General features: G+C 42.3%; 1 protein-coding gene across 1 annotated transcript in view; it reads left to right on the top strand.

Moving 5' to 3' along the window:
* Positions 1–16,646, top strand: part of mboat2a (membrane bound O-acyltransferase domain containing 2a) — a 47,931-nt gene extending 31,285 nt beyond the window's left edge. The window contains exons 4-13 of the mRNA XM_069662377.1: positions 3,466–3,561; positions 5,438–5,493; positions 7,789–7,843; positions 8,658–8,844; positions 9,353–9,545; positions 9,973–10,076; positions 10,167–10,231; positions 10,451–10,583; positions 11,905–12,056; positions 14,201–16,646. Of these exons, the coding sequence (XP_069518478.1) occupies positions 3,466–3,561; positions 5,438–5,493; positions 7,789–7,843; positions 8,658–8,844; positions 9,353–9,545; positions 9,973–10,076; positions 10,167–10,231; positions 10,451–10,583; positions 11,905–12,056; positions 14,201–14,381 (1,222 nt within the window). The 3' untranslated portion in view covers positions 14,382–16,646. The remainder of the gene's footprint in view (positions 1–3,465; positions 3,562–5,437; positions 5,494–7,788; positions 7,844–8,657; positions 8,845–9,352; positions 9,546–9,972; positions 10,077–10,166; positions 10,232–10,450; positions 10,584–11,904; positions 12,057–14,200) is intronic.
* The last annotated feature ends 601 nt before the right edge of the window (positions 16,647–17,247 follow it).

The raw sequence follows: 17,247 nt of genomic DNA, 5'->3' as shown, positions 1-17,247 counted from the left end.
GTGTACCTAGTCATAAAGAAAACACACCCTTACCTGTATCTCATGCTGCAATTACAACAAACTGATTCACGCTAATACAAGATATTTTAATTTCTATCTCACATAAGCATGCAATTTAATGGTACTATGTATTAGTTTTGGTGTGAGTGTGCGAATTATCGCCTCACAGTTGCATGCTGAGCAGATGGAAATTTCCTCTGGATCTGAAGTGTGCCTCGAGGCATTTACTATGTGTACACAACCTCAGACACAGGTCCTGGAGAGTTGGGATTTATTTATAGCCTGTTTTTCATTTTCATCACACCGCGTCCAGTGTTTATCCTTACCCGCGGCGCCTGCGCTGCTCCTTGTGTACACCTCAACCTGTCTGCGTCTGTCCCCACAGTGGGAGAGCAGCCTACTTTTAGTCTCAGGCTCCATCTGATGCCTCGAGTGGAAACGAAACAACCCCCCTTTGAGCTGAGAATTCCACAAACACAAATCAGACGAGGATAAAGACAGGATCCCCGGTGGGCCCTCTGCAAATATAGCTGCTGCAGCACATAAAGCTCATATGCTCACTGATAAGTGCAGCTGTGCGCTGCCTGTGGAGAAAGCTGATCCTGGTGAAATGGGGTTTGTTGCTAAGGATTGAAAATGTTTGCAGAGTCAACAGAAAAACTATAAGATTGTTTTGCACGGATAAAATGCTAAAATAAAGGTACTTTTTTGAGCTAAAGCTAAAGCCATTTTTGTTGGTTATGATGCAGCAACTCTTTTGCAGAAAAATATTGGTGTTCACATTAAATTGCCAGTGCTGAAGCGGTCTGAAACAGGATATATATTGGCTGTTAGTTTCAGAAAATGTCCAATTAGTGTAAGTGTAACAGAACATTTTGTCTTACTTTATAGACAGAGAACTAAAATATAAGACATAACGGAATAAAGCTAAAATTTAGTTACCCTGCGCCTTGTGTACCTGCCTTCAAGTCCAGTTTAATTTGCTTCCCATAACGAGTCCAATTAACTTGGATTAAACATTGAAACAATGCGTTTTTTTCTAGGAATCAAGTCACATAAATACACCAGAAGCTTTGGGACTAGGCGTGGAAATCACAGGGTAACTCACGATACGATACGTGGCCCATGATAACGATAATATCACGATACAGTGATTCTGTGATAATTGATCTATTGCAAGACAATCAATAATGGTACATCCCGATACAATATGCCCCTAAAAAGATAAAGTGAAGAATGAATGTATTTATTCACTGCAATTTGGTGTCAGTTTCACAACACAACACAAACTGAGAAGAAACAATGTAAGTGTTTACAGAACTATAGAACAACTGTGAAAACAAATTAGGATTTGAAAGTGACGGGTGCATCACAGAACTTCTTTTCAGACATAATCCCGCTGTCTTCTTCTTCCTCTCCTTCTCCTTCGGTGTGTCCGAAACCGCATACTAATCATACTAATCATACTAACCGTGATGTAAAATTGAGTATGTCATGCGTTCCCATCTCATAGTATGCAATTTTGTGTATGCGAGAAATGCCCGGATGTATACTAGATCAGCCCGGATATTTGAGTATGAGACGGGAGCTCACTGGTTGTATTCAACCACCCCAAAATGCATTGTGGCTACTCAGCTTCTACTATGGCGGAGATGGACCGGAGATCAGACCGGACATATGTGAACGATTAAGTCACGTGATACGGAGAAGACGGCTCTGAGTATGATGCCACCGGCATCCTAGTAGTCAGGTTAGTAGGCAGTATGCAGTACATACTGTTTGAGTATGTAGTAGGCAGTACGTTAGTATGCGGTTTCGGACACAGCACTTATCTTCTTTCCTGCTGTCAACTTTTTCTTTGGCCAATTAATTTCCTTTAACGTTACCCTCATTCATGTCACGAGCGCCACCGTGAGGAACCATGACGTAGTGACGCGGTTTAGGCACTCTGTTCAGGACCTACATTTTTTAACCACTCAAATGTATTTAATTAAAATCTGTGCCGTTTGGACCTGAGGCGGAACGAAACATCACAGTACGTCTACATGACACAACACAACGGTATAATAGTTAGCTAAAATGACAAGCAGACGGCAGTGCAGAAGAAGAACAATAGAACAATATTCCCTCTACAATTAATTCAATTAACAGCAGTTTAAAGTGCAACATAAATGCAGCTTCATCAAGTTTCAAGAATGTAAATGTAACTGTAGCTGTGATTACCCATGTTCTTCAAAATAAAAGCTCAGCATAGACTTTGAGCCACAACTTCTTTTTTTCAAGCACACATCCGCGACCCAGTGAAAACAGCTCCGTGACCCACTTTTGGGTCCCGACCCACCAGTTGAGAACCAGGGGTTTTTGGAATTTCCTTTTTTTTTTTGTTTAATTCATCAAACATGCTTACTCTGTTTCTTCTGGGTACTTGAAAGATAAGAGAGAGTGGACGATACTAGACAAATACTCGGGTGCAGACTCATATCTTCCTCTTCCCACGTTTCCTGTCTGTCAAATAATTCACTGCACATTTAGATGAGCCCTGTTGCTTTAGGGCTGTTCTGGGAATACTGAGGCCTTTGTAAAGAGCCGTGCAGCCTCCCAAGAAAAATATTGTATGCAATGCAAAACATGCCAAGTGTGGGCTGGATACAAACACACAACTCTCAGAGCACATAACAGAATTGTGTTATAATTACCTCCTCTTCACACAGAGCCTTCCCCTGCCTTCTCGGAGCGTTGTGTGGTTAATAGTAGTGTGTAATCTTTTTCTGAGTTTTTGGAGATATAGATCTTGACAGGGCTGAAATATTAAATCACATGGCTTCACAGTGTGAGAGGGTTTTTTATTTTGTGTTACGAATGTTCGGCAGTAGACATCAGAGCATGTCTTGGCTGCATCCTCAGCTGCAGATACAGTAAAGGCTCCCCCGAATCAAGAGGTCCCGTTGTGTCTTATCAGCAGTGCAGCCTCGCTCCAGCCTGTGTGTTGTATTCCTTCTCAGAGCAGCACAATCCTCTTATTGTTGGCAGCAGAGGAATGCTAGCGAGCTAGCTTTGACTTGGGCTGACTCTGCAGCAGCTTTGTACATCAGGCTTAAGTGATGCTTTGTCTTTTGGTCTTCTGCTGAAAGGTTGCGTTGTCTTCTGTCTCCAACCACTGACGCTGACATATTACTGGAGCCTCCTCTGTTGCTCCATTGTCCAATTTTCAACCCCCTCCGATTTTGCTGTTGCAGAGGCCTTCTTCTTTTGTACTGTACAGCAAAAAAAAGTCCTTGTTCTACCACGGAAATGAGACGTGAGGGATTGAGGAAATGTACTTTTTTCTACCCAGAAATTGCTGAGATTCACATTTAGTGATAAAACATACTGCAAGCACCAAGATTTAATTGTTGTTTATGGCCTTTGAATGCAACATTTGTAATGTGTAATAATTTCTTCCTCCTTTTCTTCCTCTCTCTACAGGTACTGCTTCATCGTGACGCTCGGATATCTGATAATGTGTCAGATCACACGAGTCTACGTGTTTGACTACGGCATGTACTCTGCTGATTTCACAGGGTAAGCAACACAAAGACCACAGATCCTTTTATGGACCTTTTTTTGGTTCTTAATTTCAAGCTGAAGACTAATTTTGAAAGCTGAAATGGAGAACAGATGAGGCGTAAAAGGAGAAGTTACCAGTAAGAGTCAGGGGATTATCTGAAAGAAGAGCGTTTCACCGAAAGACACCGCTGTGTCCGCAGGAGGACGTCAATACTGGCTGTAGTTCCTCCTGGTTGGTTCCCAGTCCTCCAGACTGTCTGACAGTTTAAGCAGACAGCATGCACTCCCTGCAGGGTGGGGGTGGCTTGTTGCTTAGCAACCTAATGCAAACTCATACTGCCTCTGTGAGGGGAGAGATTTCCCTATTACAACCACCTCGTCTGCTGGGCCTCAGCTTTTTCTAAATATGTCGAATTCAGATTTTTAAAGAAGTCAGTGTTGCCAGATGTGCTCTGTTCTACCGGAACAGGTCATCTATAATTTCTCAATACTTTTTTATTAAAGAGTAGAAGATCTTTGGCCTGATGGTGGCTTAACCTGATGTTGCTACCAGCTGTTTTCATTCAGGAAATCATAAGGGAACATGTCCTTGCTGATGCAGACATTAACATGGATGTTGTATATATCCAAATGCAGGCTAGTAGCAAATGAGCGCAGACTTTAAAGCAGATGTTTTTTAGGAAGCTACATGAGTAGCACAGGGCCAGATTTAGCCTGAAGAACAGAGAAGAAGAACAGAAATAATAGCTACAGGAAGTTCAGAAATGGTCTGCAATTATCCCACAGGAAACTTCCCACTACAGCTGATACTATTTCTATTATTACTGCATAAAATGGCATCTAAGGTCAGCAAGTAAATGATGCCAGCAAAACTTTACCCCGACTTAAAGCTTTAATTGTAGGGCTAGCAATCTAATATGTGACTTCTCCTAAACTAAAAATCAAGCCTTTAAAGTAAAATTTAAAGGGGGTGTATTATGCTAATTTCAAGCTTCATATTTCACTCTGTGATGCCTGTGGAGTAGCTTAGCATCATTTACAGTTCTTATAATTTTTCTCAAACTGGTGCTCTGTGCAGGCCCTCATACAGCCTCTGCCTGAAACGACTCAGTCAGCTCTGTCCCTTTAAGAAACCCGGCCCCTACAAGCCCACTTTCTTCTGATTGGCCAGCTCTCCGAAGCCTGCTAAGGCTGCACTTTGTGACGTCACAAAGTGCAACGTGTAGAAATGACTGTGTGAAACCTGGCGTTCACAGCAGCCTGCAGACTGAGCTGAGAAGCCTGGGGATTACTCCAACATACTTTTACGTACAGATTTGAAACTTCACCCACGTTTAGTCTGGACATCCAACATTGTAACATTATATATATGTCTTAAAATGTGAAACAGCATAATACCCCCATCTTTAAATACATGAGAAAACACAATAGCCTTTTTTACACTGCGGTTCCGCCTCGGCACCGTAACGAAGCTCCGTCCTCATGCCAGCTTTGTCATTCTGCATTGGACCACGCAACGCTGGCGTAAAGCCGCCCCAGTGTGTGTTTTTAACAAAGCGTTCCGCCGTTGCGGAAGCAAAACGTGTGCGAGGTGTAAACAAACAGCACGTGCTTCAAATACACACACACAGCGCTGTTCTGCCCTGCCGGCTCTGCAGTTTCCACAGACGCCTTTTCGCCTCTGTTACTACCTCCGATACTGGCTCAGAGGCGGAACGACTTCACCCCACCATTACACCTCCGTGCGTTCTACATAGAAGATGAAACACGACAGAGGCGTAATAATCCCGCCTCGAACTGGCAGCGTTAAAAGGGCTAATGATTAGCTAGTTTTATATTCCATGGTTTTTCAAATTCACAATATTAAGTTGTCTTTTAATGTTCCCATCAGGCCCATGATGGTTATAACACAGAAGATTACCAGCTTGGCCTTTGAAATACATGACGGTAAGTATCACGAAAGCATGTGTGTTTTCAGTGTCCGTGTGTGTATGTGTGTGTGTGCGCAACCTCTGTGGGAAATAAAGTGGCAGATGTGACAGGAGTGAAAACGGTTCAGTTCCCTTTGGAGTTTAACGACAGATCACATGGCCCACGTTTCTGAGCCAGTAGTCAGTTCTGCCGATGGACTAGTGAACCAGAAAGAGAGTGTGAACACGGTTATGTAATGGGGCATTGACCAAGCATGCACGCTCTCTCTCCCTCTCCCTCTCCTCTCTATGTGGGTAATGGTTTAATGGCTGACTTTTAACACAAGCTAAACACTGTTAAACATTGCAAAGTGATGCTATAATCATTCATCAGCTGATGTTCCGCTATTACTATAACAACGTAAATGCTAATGAGCTAAAGATAAAGATGGAGACCTGACACAAAACAAACAAATGTGGCGGAGTATGAGAGAGGCTTAGAGATTCAGAGGATGAGAGTAAATCACATCTTTTTAGTTCCCACTCGGAGTCTTAAGTCACTCTTGGGATATTCTACACTGAACAAAATCAGCACTGTAATAACGCTTTGTATATTAGTGTGTATGTGTGTGCGGAGCTTTAAATATGTTCAGATCACTGATTCTCCGCGCTAAGTGAGTCTAATGAGAAACTAAGACTGTAATCCCCATCCTCCGAGAACCGTCGCACCCTGACACCTACCTGCTGTTTTAACACACACAACATCTACACACTGCCAAGGATTTTGTAACATGTTTGTACAGTAAAATACTAGAGAGAGACTTCCAGGTTTTCAGAGTTATTATAGGCATAGTGAAGCTGCTTTACAATTCTTATTCTAAAGATTTATTTCATAATTTATTACATACATATTAGAAACACAATTTTATCCATCTGTCAGTTAATCTGCTAAACTCAACACATAAGTAGGGGTGAAATAAGGGGCATGTATTTGAATGCACCTTATGTCGTAATTGTTTGTATGTTAATGATGCAGCTGTTATGTTAAAGGCAAATTTCCCTCGGGACAAATAATATAATATATGTTGAATCTTGTTTGGGATCAGAGGTTAAATTGTGGCCAAAGGTGCAGCATAATTTAACTAATCATAGCCTTGAATGGGGCGCAGGTTTAGCTCTGTTGGTAGAGCAGGTTCCCCCATGTACTGAGGCTACAGTCCTCGACACACTAATCTCCCGGTCTGCCGATCATTTGGTGCATGTCATCCCCCACTCTCTACTCCCCACATTGCCTGTCTCTCTTCAGCTGTCCTATCAAATAAAAACAATGAGCTCTGTACTCGACCTTACATGTGGACCGTGATGCTAACACTAGAGGCCAACTGGCCATGAATGTAAATGAGCTGAAGTCTTCATACAACAAAGAGCAGACTGATTTATAGAGAGACATTTAGCCCACATATACAGACCTTTACTAACCCTCCAGAAAACAACATTAGCAGCTATCAGGATGTCTGGTTAGCGTGTAATTCGTTCAATATAAATATAAGTCTTACAATATTTATCAGTAAGGGGCCAAGACATTATGTATAACCATAACGCAGAAGAAAAGAAGAAAACTTCACCTATAAGCTGCCTGGCCTCTCAAAGGAGCAGTTTGCCCCTAGAAAAAGCCACTGTCAGTCAAAGCTGGTGTTCTCTGTAATCGATAGAAGCAATGACATTTGAAATTGGCGCCATAGCTGTGGAGAAAGTTGTACAAACAGTTTTGCCCATTCTACATTCCTACAACACCCAGCGTGCATTGCGCCTCTCCCTCTGAAAAAAGGGGACGCTGGAGTGAAATACTACCGTTTTCCAGTCGTGGACATTGATCGCTGCAGGCAATGGCTCAGAGCGGTACAGAATCTGAAATACGACGAGAACATACCGGTGGATCGTCTAAAAAATCTTCAGGTCTGCAGTCTACATTTCAAACCTGACGATTCTGAACGAGACATGACATCGGAGGCGGGCATCCTAGATTGAGGAAGAGTAGTTTAGCGAGCTCCCTGGCCTCCGCCTGATGACGCGTTTTATTTAGGAGGTTTCCCAGGGCCCATTGGAGAAGCGGATAGCGTCCTACCATAATGCCATTACCTCCCCATAATAGCATGATAGGACTGAGGCTGAAAAGGTTGACACCTGTTAGCTGGTCATGACTATGCACTAGCAGAGTACATTCAATGCATAAACCTGTGTTACATTTACTGCAGCTGGTTTTCAAACATGACTTCCAGGATTTAAATGTATTTTTATGTGACATCCGTCGTCTCTTTGTGTCCGTCTGTAGGTTTGACCAAGCGCGACGTGCAGCTGACTCCCTCTCAGAAATACCTAGCTATCAGGTATGTGACTCAGGTATGTTTTTACTGCTTCAGGTGATGGTGTCATACAATTAAGCTGAAAAAAGTCAGCATGGTCTCAAAATCGAGTTAATGAACTCAGCCTCTTTTATTTTAATAAAGCCTTTATTGCTTCCTGCTGAGGAAATCACCACATCACCCTCCCTCAGGCTTTCCCTGGTGTTTATAAGCAGCTGTTAGACACTCGGTATCCAGGATACCACACGTTCACACTGCTCTTGCGTGACCTGTATTGCAGGAATGTCCCTACCCTCCATCTATCCTGCTGCAGATTCCTCTCCCTGACTGTTACTATTGGAGATTGTAGTGCAGCTGAGGTGCAGAAAAATGAAAGCAGCAGGATTTGAGTGCTGAGATGAGTAGCTAACTGGGAGGTCATGTGTAAAAACATAGCTGAACAGAACAGCTAGCTAGAGGCACCAAATCTTTGTTTCATAAACCTTTGCTTGGTGGCGAGTCGACGCTTACTCTGAGATGGCTACTGTGTAGATAAAGAATTAGCAGTCAAAACAGGAGATCCTGTTCAGGCAGTTGGGTTGCTTCCTCACCTAGCGGATTAAATTCAGCACGGAAGGGTAGGAAACCACATAATCTTCAGTGTCAGTCAAAGCACTCAGGCCCTCCTTCTTTTCGTAGACAGTTCAGTAGAATACCACACTGGTTTCTCAGTGTAAAGGAAGCCGTCTACATATATTTTATTGTATTTTAAAAGGGTTTGCTACTACAGCACTACAAGAAAACGTTCAGTTTTTCCCACTAATATTTCTGCTCTCGTTTCTCCCCTGTGGCCCTTAAGGCGGATGCCCAGCCTGCTGGAGTACCTGAGCTACAACTGTAACTTCATGGGCATCCTGGCAGGCCCCACCTGCTCCTACAACGACTACATGGCCTTTATCGAAGGCACGGGGTACCAGCCACGACACCAGGAGAACGCCAACGGCAAGGAGAACGGGAAGTACAAGCAGAGTGAACCCTCACCCAAGGTACAACACAGATTTAACAAAAGCGCATATGTTATTTGATGTCTGCAAACAATGAGGTGAAATAGACCTGCAAATAAATTCTGTAATGCTTGAAAAATAATTAATAATATGAGAAAATGGGAGTTTAAACAGTGCAATTATCTTTTAGATGCATGTTTGGATAATAGAAACAGCTGCAGTCTGATCTATATGTGCTTGCTTCCCTTTAAAGAGCAGTGACTGAGACATTATTCAGAGTTTAATGACGCAAATGTCTAAACCTCAAGGTTATCTGTGTTTCTTACCGCATAACGCATTAATAATTTAAATATACTCCCAGATATGAGCGTACGTTTGGATCAGACAAAGAGAAAGAAACAGACGTTGCTAAATATAAAACATGAGAGGATGCTCGCGGCCTTGAGTTAACCTCCAGTCAAATTAACTACTAGTGTCACTTCTCATCATGTGTGTGTTGTTGTTGTTGAATATAATCCGTTTTAACCGGGCTACTTCTTTATCTTCTCAGAATGATGTCATCTCCAAGCTGTGCACATGTGCCATCTCGCTGGCCATCTATCTGCTGCTGTGCAAGGTGGTCCCCGTGGAGCTTGCCATAGACGACGAGTTTGTCAGCTCCACACCCTTCTACGTTCAGGTCGTCTACCTTTACCTGGCCATGCTGGCTCTGAGGCCGAAGTACTACTTTGTCTGGACACTTGGTGGGTTCGACTTTTGTTCTTTTGTTTCTTTTGAGTGCTGGCGAGTCAAAAGAATGTGTTAAGTAAAACAAAAGAAGAGCAAATATCTGGAGGGAGAGGATAAGAACAGTTGTTTTTATTGGCTTTTCAAAATCCAAATTCGATCAAATGTGAACTAGTATCACTAGTAACACTTGAAAGTACCTTATAGTATCATCCAGTATGTAGAGATGCAGCCAGTATTTTCCTGATGTAACAGTGCCATCTAGTGCTACATTAAAAACTGCATCTCTTCATTGTTACCGATGACAAATGCATGTGATGCTGCATCTCCATCTGTTTCTGTCATTGCTGCACAAACTAATGTATTCTAAGGATGTGGAGCTGCTGTCGTCCTCTTACTGTGTCTGCTCGAACACTCAGAAACATTTGTTCCTTTCTCCTGCAGCTGATGCGATCAACAACGCAGCTGGGTTCGGCTTCAATGGATACAACAAAGATGGCTCCCCACGGTGGGACATGATATCAAATCTCAGAATACTAGACATCGAGGTTCGGCTCTTTTTCGGAGACCTTTTACACCCACGTTGAGTCCTCTTTTCTTCTGAAGCCTAAATGTGTTTTGTTTGGGTTCAATTTCAGTTTGCCACCAGTTTCAAGACTTTCCTTGACAACTGGAATATCCAGACAGCGCTCTGGCTAAAAAGGTAACAGCATCCACATTGTTATACTGCAGAGCGTTGCTGAAATATCTGCATTAATGTATTATCATATCTGAACATTTGATCTGTAGCATTTAAGTTTAAATCGCACTCAACTAAAACTACAATATTAATGGTTTTAAAGCAAAAATGCCATGTAATGATTTTGCTAATGTGTCTAAAGTGTACCACACCCGTCACAAACAGTCCTGTTCTTCTCCCCAGGGTGTGCTACGAGCGCTGTGCCATCAACCCCACAGCTGCCACCTTCCTGCTGTCAGCCATGTGGCATGGGGTGTACCCCGGCTACTACCTGACCTTCCTCACTGGCATTGCCATGACCATGGCTGCACGTGCAGTGAGTACAAACTGTTACAATTACTGTCCATACACACAGGTGTAAAGAGAGAAATACATAGCTCTCTTCATAGCCACCAGACTCTGTCGACAAAAACAGTAATTTTACCTCGCAGAACACGGGAGTTGCTGATGTTTTACCGCTGCCTTGATCGGTTAGTTAATGTTATTGTGTGGTGTTTTAAATAGTTCGGTTCCGAACTGACATGTGTTACGACGTGTAACGAGGCAGCGGTAGATAAGCAAGTCCCGTGTTCTGCGAGGTAAAATTACTGTTTTGTTAATGGAGTCTGGTAGTTTTGAAGAGAGCGATCTAACGGCTGTTTCTGGTTAAACAAAAAACGTCGAAGGTGGTGTTTCCTCTGAACTCTCTGCTGTCCGATTCATGGTTCACTTAGGTTATGCGTCGTGCCCGGGTAGTTGCAGGCCAGCTCTCCTTCTTCGCTTCGGACTCTGTGAAAATCAACCAGCACTGCTGCTTTGCATGACGCGATGCATGACACTTTAATCTGATTGGCCTGTTTTTGATGAGATGCATTTGATTGCCGTCTGGTCCAAGTACTTGTAATTCCTTACTTCCACCTACTGTATGTCCATACATTATCTATTCATTGAGACCAATAAGATACAAATCATCATTCAAAAGTGATACATTACTATATGCAGCTCTGGAATCATCATATAGAGGATGAATTGACAGCCATAACTGCAGTTTTGCCAAGAAATTAGATGCATTTGTTTTCCCCTCATTCTGCAAATGTCTAAGAGCTCTTTACATTTACATTCTAGCAAACCCACAATCAAACAACAAAGTCCCTTTTGGAGAGTGAGGGGATAATGATACCACTTATATGTCATGTGAAACTGTTAGTCCATAACCACTAATCTCTGCTAAGCCAAACCTCCTCACTTTAGTCCTCTGAAAAAGGATATCCACGTAAAGAAGGTGGTGAGGGTACGAAAAAACACCCACACTGTAATTCTGGATTATCTGCTCTACACCAGCACAGTAAATTTGTCGTGCAGGTGAGTTCTAGCAGGGACTTTTCTTCTGCTTAATCTAAAGGAGGACAGGGAGAGCGCTGACCCAGTTATAAGCACTGGCCTCTGCCACACGTACGTGTCCAGAGATAGATTCCTCTGAAGACTTATGAGATAGATAAAAGACGGTGAGAGAGGGTACAAAGAGAAGGATGAGCAGATTATGAGCAGTAATGCTGCTGCCATGAAAGATTGCAGGAACTGGGTCAATTGGTTGAGTTCAAGTCTAGTTCACTTGAAAACTATGTTGGGAACTCACAAGACATTTTTCTTTCTTCCAGATAAGGCACAACATCAGACCGTACTTCCTGGCCTGTGACGCCTACAGGAGGATCTATGATGTCATCACGTGGGCGTGGACTCAGATTGCCATCAGCTACACAGTGGCGCCATTTGTCCTACTTGCTGTAGGACCATCACTCAAATTCTACAGGTAGGTTTTGACACTACTACTGTGTCAAAGTGCTGCTATATTGAGCATTTAAATGAAGGTACTGGCCTCAGTGTAGATATTAACACATTTTCATTAGCCTGGTTCCCTCTTGTCAGGCTGTAACTGTTAACGAGACAGCTTAATGAGCGCAGCATGGTGAGGATTGATGAGGTGGAAATTAAATGAGCGACCTTAACATAGCTCGGACGCTGCCGTACAATGGTCAGCGTCATTCAGATGAGGACTGCTGGTACATCAGCACATGGCTGCTAAAGAGGCGGCATAAAACCAACTCATAAAAGATGACGGGATGTGGGAGGAGGAGGAGGCAGTGCTTCAAAATATGCACATCCACATCGATTAGGTCAGCGGCACAATACGCATGTACTGAATGTACTGAAGCTAGAAGGTTCCTGGTTTGAATCCCAGTTCGGACGCAAGGTCCTTTCTGTGTGGAGCTTGTATGTTGTCACGGTGCTGTGCGGGTTCCCTTCCAGTACTCCGGCTTCCTCCCACAGTCCAAAGACATGCTCGTTGGGTTCATTGGTGACTTTAAGTTGCGCGTAGGTATGAATGTGAGCGTGAAAGGTCTCCATGTGTCAGCCCTGTGATTGAATGGCGATCAGTCCAGGGTGTACCCCGCCTCTCGCCCAATGACAGCTGGGATCGGCTCCTCCCCGCCCATGACCCTGAACAGAATAAGCAGTATAGATAATGAATGGATGGGTTAGTTTGATACAGAGAGCTGTCTATCATTCCTATGTCAGGAAATTAAGCTTTATTAACAAATGTTTTGTCTTTGTTTTGTCTACTAACCGCTATTTTTTATATCTCTTCTGCTTATATATGATAAGAAATCATTAATGAACGATCAACGTCACAGAGTTTTAATCAATCGGCCCACCTTACTCAAAGCTATCATCCATGTTTCAATTGTTGTCATTAGAGTAACAAGACTAATGTTTAGCGGGTATAATGGTTACCCAATAACTGTATTATAAAGGTGAACAACGCGTCTCCATCTACTCTCATTGTACAAAATTGAAGCCAAAATACCCCCGAGGCGCTGTCACCTTGCGCTGTTGACGTTTTTCGGGGCCAGAGTCTGCACAGTAGAGATCAGCAGGTGGAGCCTACGATGTCCGGCCCCATCCGCTAACCAAAAAACACACTTAACTTAGGGGAAAAAAACCGGCAAAGATCCCACACACCGGCGTGTTTAACAGCAGAACAGCTTCTTGTGTTGGTCTGAAGCAGACGCTCACAGATATGAAACTTCAATGACTGTAGTGGTTGTTTTAGTTACGTCTCCTCTCAACATTCCTCCTCTACTCTGCTAATCTGGAACAGATCAGCTGCAGGAGTCGTATTTGTCAACAGATCTGTCAATCATCCTTTTGACAGCATCAAATAACTAATTAAAAATAAAAATGAACACTTGGACATAAGTCAGCATCATAAGAACTAACTATAATGACAGAAACCATTTTTGAGAAAAATGTATTTGGCGTGTATTTTGATTTTTTAGTTTGACTCATGTCCCATCTGTTAACATGGAGGAGGCGGGCTTTATGACCTATACTGCAGCCAGTCAGCAGGGGGCGAGAGAGATAGTTTGGCTTCACTTTTAGGGAGCTGTCATGTCGTCCATCTTTTTATAATCTTATATTTACCCTGTTCCCTATCTTAATTCAGTGTGTTAGCATGCTAATATTTGCTTATTTGTGCTAAACACAAAGGAATCAGGAATCTGGAACACATCGGACAAACATTGTGTTACTGCTGTTAAATGCCACTGCACTAAAGGTTCACGGACCATAAGAAGCTATCCTATGGGGAACATGAATGTTTGTTCAAAATTCAATGCCAATTCATCCAAAACTTAATAAGATATTTCATTTAAAACCAAAACTGTCAACCAAGTTAGGGGATAAGCAAAGTAATTAGGATTTATCGTCTGTGGACTATGAATGTCTGTACAAAATGGCAAAAACAAATGAACATTTGTGTAGCTATTTTAGTCTGGTGAAGACACCAACATTGCGAGCCCCTGTTTTTTTAGCATTACAAACCCATGCTCTACACGTTTTCTTCTTATTTTCTCCAATGATGACTAAAAGAACTTTGTGTTGTCTAATCTGCAGGTCCTGGTACTTCTGCTTACACCTCCTCTGCCTCCTGGTGGTAATGGTCCTTCCTGTCAAATCGAGACGCCGGCAGGCCAAAGAGCAGCAGGACGGCCTACAGAAGGACAGCCTACAGGACAACCAGACAGACCACAACAGCACAGACAACAACTGCAACCAGAAAGACAAAGCCACATGAGGGCTCGGGGGGACAGCAGCAGAAACACTGAGACCAACTAGAAACCACTGAGAGCTGGAGTGTGGCGAGTCTGTTTACCTGAACCAAATATCGGACGCTCTGAAAATCCTTACAGACAGAAAACACAACTCAATGTTCTGTCAAAAACTTCCAGTAGCAAGGATGACAGCAATCTCACTTCTGACATGGATAAGAGACCAGGATGTAAGAAAGGCCACAGTGTAAACTAATGAGTGGTAGTGGTTACTTTACATTACATTAGTGGAAATGAAGACTTCCAAGCTGCCTTAAACCCTCTATGTACTCGTCTGGTGGATGGCACGCTGCAAGAACCCAAATGCAGTTCCCCCATTGTGATGTCAGGCTATAGAAACAGAATAGAAGTGCAGTATGTGGAGGGTTTTTGTCATTGTCTGGATACAAGCCTCTGTTAGGTGGAAACAGGAAGTGTGTTCATGTAAAAGAAACATAACCTTTATCATCAGCTGCCAATTTCAAACAGGCCTTAGGATCCTCCAAACATTGTTTGATTTCTATGTCTTTTTTAAAAACCTTTATTGGAGAAGAGTTCACATTGTGCGTGTTTTTTTGTATGTAGATGTTTGTGACGACACTATTCCAAATCCATTCTCAATGCTTTTTATTTTTCCCGGGATGAATTGACTTTGCCTGAAGTTGAGAGTCCAAAAGTGGGATTCAGATCGTGTCCGTCTCCAGCTGTGGAAAGTCTAAAAGAGGAGCTCAAGTGTAACTGAAAGGAGTTCTGTTTCTTTTTATATTTCTCATATCTGCTGCTTTTTTTTTTTTGTTTCTCAAACATGACTCATCAGATAAGCGTGTGTTTCAAAGGGAGTTTATTTAACCTGTTGTGATTTTGACTTAAAGATTTGGGTTCAGGGGTGTGTTTTTTTTTTTCAGTTTTTTTTTTTTTCATATATTTTTCACACAAATGTTTTGCCTCGTGATACAAGTATCCAAAACTATTTAATTAACTCAACTTAATAATAAAAATATATAATTGGGGAAACAACAGTTGATTGCTAACATGACTGTTGATTGTACCGTTTCATTAATTGTCTGAAATCCAGTCAAATTACCACGTTCACTAAAGATTTAATTATTATGAAGGATTTTGTAGCCATAGATTACAAACCAATTGAATGTAAAAGTTTCCAATTGGATGCACAGCGCACAAAAACACACATTGGGCTTTAGGCTGCAAATCACGTAAGAGTGCAATTCATGTTTTTTGGTGAGGAAATCCACACTCATTTATATATGTGACTTCACATTACTGTACAAAATTCAAAGACTCAGACCAGCCGTGGTGGTAAATGGTCTTTTTCTTCGTATTGTGTGCACTTATGTTAGAATAGAGAATGTTTCAGGGTGCATTTACTGTAAGGTGTAAGAGACACTGGTTTCTCGTGTTGCGTTGGTCCACGGCTCACCATAAGCCTTTCAGATCATCCAGTTTAGTCTTTATGCAGCAGTTCAAACAGCCACCTATTGGATTCATTTCTGTTTCATTGATGTAGTTAAGAAAATTTGGAACTGGGTGATGCAACAGAAAAGGCTCCTCACTGTTGTTTAAACATTTGAGAGAGACATTTTTACGTATCCATTAAAGCAGGAAGTAGTCGGGGGATTTCAAGCCCACAATATCATAAACAGTTTAAAATTGTGCTTTTTTCCCCCCCAAATGTTGTCTGTAATTTTACGTTGATTTGGTGCATTTTGTCGTGTAAAATAACAAGCAGCAGAGGCGAGCTTTGAAGTATGGACCTGTTTCATTTCTTTTAAAGGTTTTTCTAACATTTGCATATTCCTGCCATAACTGTGTGTGTACCAGTGTTCATGTGAGTCGTACATGTCGATGTGGTCTCATGTAAACTATATGTGTAGCCTGGGCCCTGTGTAGGCGAGTGTGGCCCACTTAAGGGAAAGGGGATGTCATTCTACAAAAACATAGCGATTCTTGCACTGCATGGCCACCCAAACCAGCAGATCAATGCAAACTGCTCCATATGTCCAAAGTGCCAAATCAAGAATGGCGCATTTGTTTTTGTGTGTATGTGAGCATGCGTGCCTGGGCGGGTGTTTGTGTGTGTGCATGTGTCCATGTAGTACGTGTGTGCGTGCGCCTGTGTAACATAATGGTTATTTTTGTGTCAGAAGGAACTTTATTGAAAGATTTGTATAACAGTACATTAAAATTCTGATTTACGTGGCAAAATAAAGAGAAATTATTTTTAAACACTAAAACTTGTATTTGAAAAAATGTCTTATTGTTGTCGAGTTATGGAGATTAGTATTGGCATATAACATAGACTTTTTTTCAATGGATATTTAGGGGTCTAAATAAATACTGTCTACTTTATGTGCACAATATTAACATGACACGACGCGACACCTCACAAGAAATGGTGCAACGCAGGGCTTTAGGAAAAGGACAGGTGACAGCAACAGAAACCTGGCTGTCAGAGCAACGCCGTTGCACACCTCTGCGCATTTAATCAGCGCAGCCGAGATCCCATGTGCAGTCTCACAACGTGCTAGTTTAGCCACTACAACAACTAGCCAGTCGCAACGGATTTCATTTCAACAATTAAGGATACGAACTTAGTAGTGGTTTATAAACTCACGTTTTCTCATGCTCAGACGTCTGCTTACTTTAACTTTTTTGTCAGCAGTAATCAGCAGCACCTCAGGTGTTGGAGAAAAATAACAGTGAAGTTTGAGTATGGATAGACAATAAACAGATTTACACAACAATGACACACATTTCTTTTCTGGTCTGTACGGTTCTTTCACAGCCACAGAGAGAGAAAGTTGTGACATCGCAATGGCGGATCATGGAGCATAT

The sequence above is a fragment of the Semicossyphus pulcher genome, unplaced genomic scaffold (genome assembly GCF_022749685.1).
Source record: "Semicossyphus pulcher isolate SPU_LCO1_2020_fin unplaced genomic scaffold, fSemPul1.0.p SCAF_14, whole genome shotgun sequence".
In the NCBI taxonomy this organism is placed as follows: domain Eukaryota; kingdom Metazoa; phylum Chordata; class Actinopteri; order Labriformes; family Labridae; genus Semicossyphus; species Semicossyphus pulcher.
This window is presented reverse-complemented; position numbering and strand designations above follow the sequence as displayed.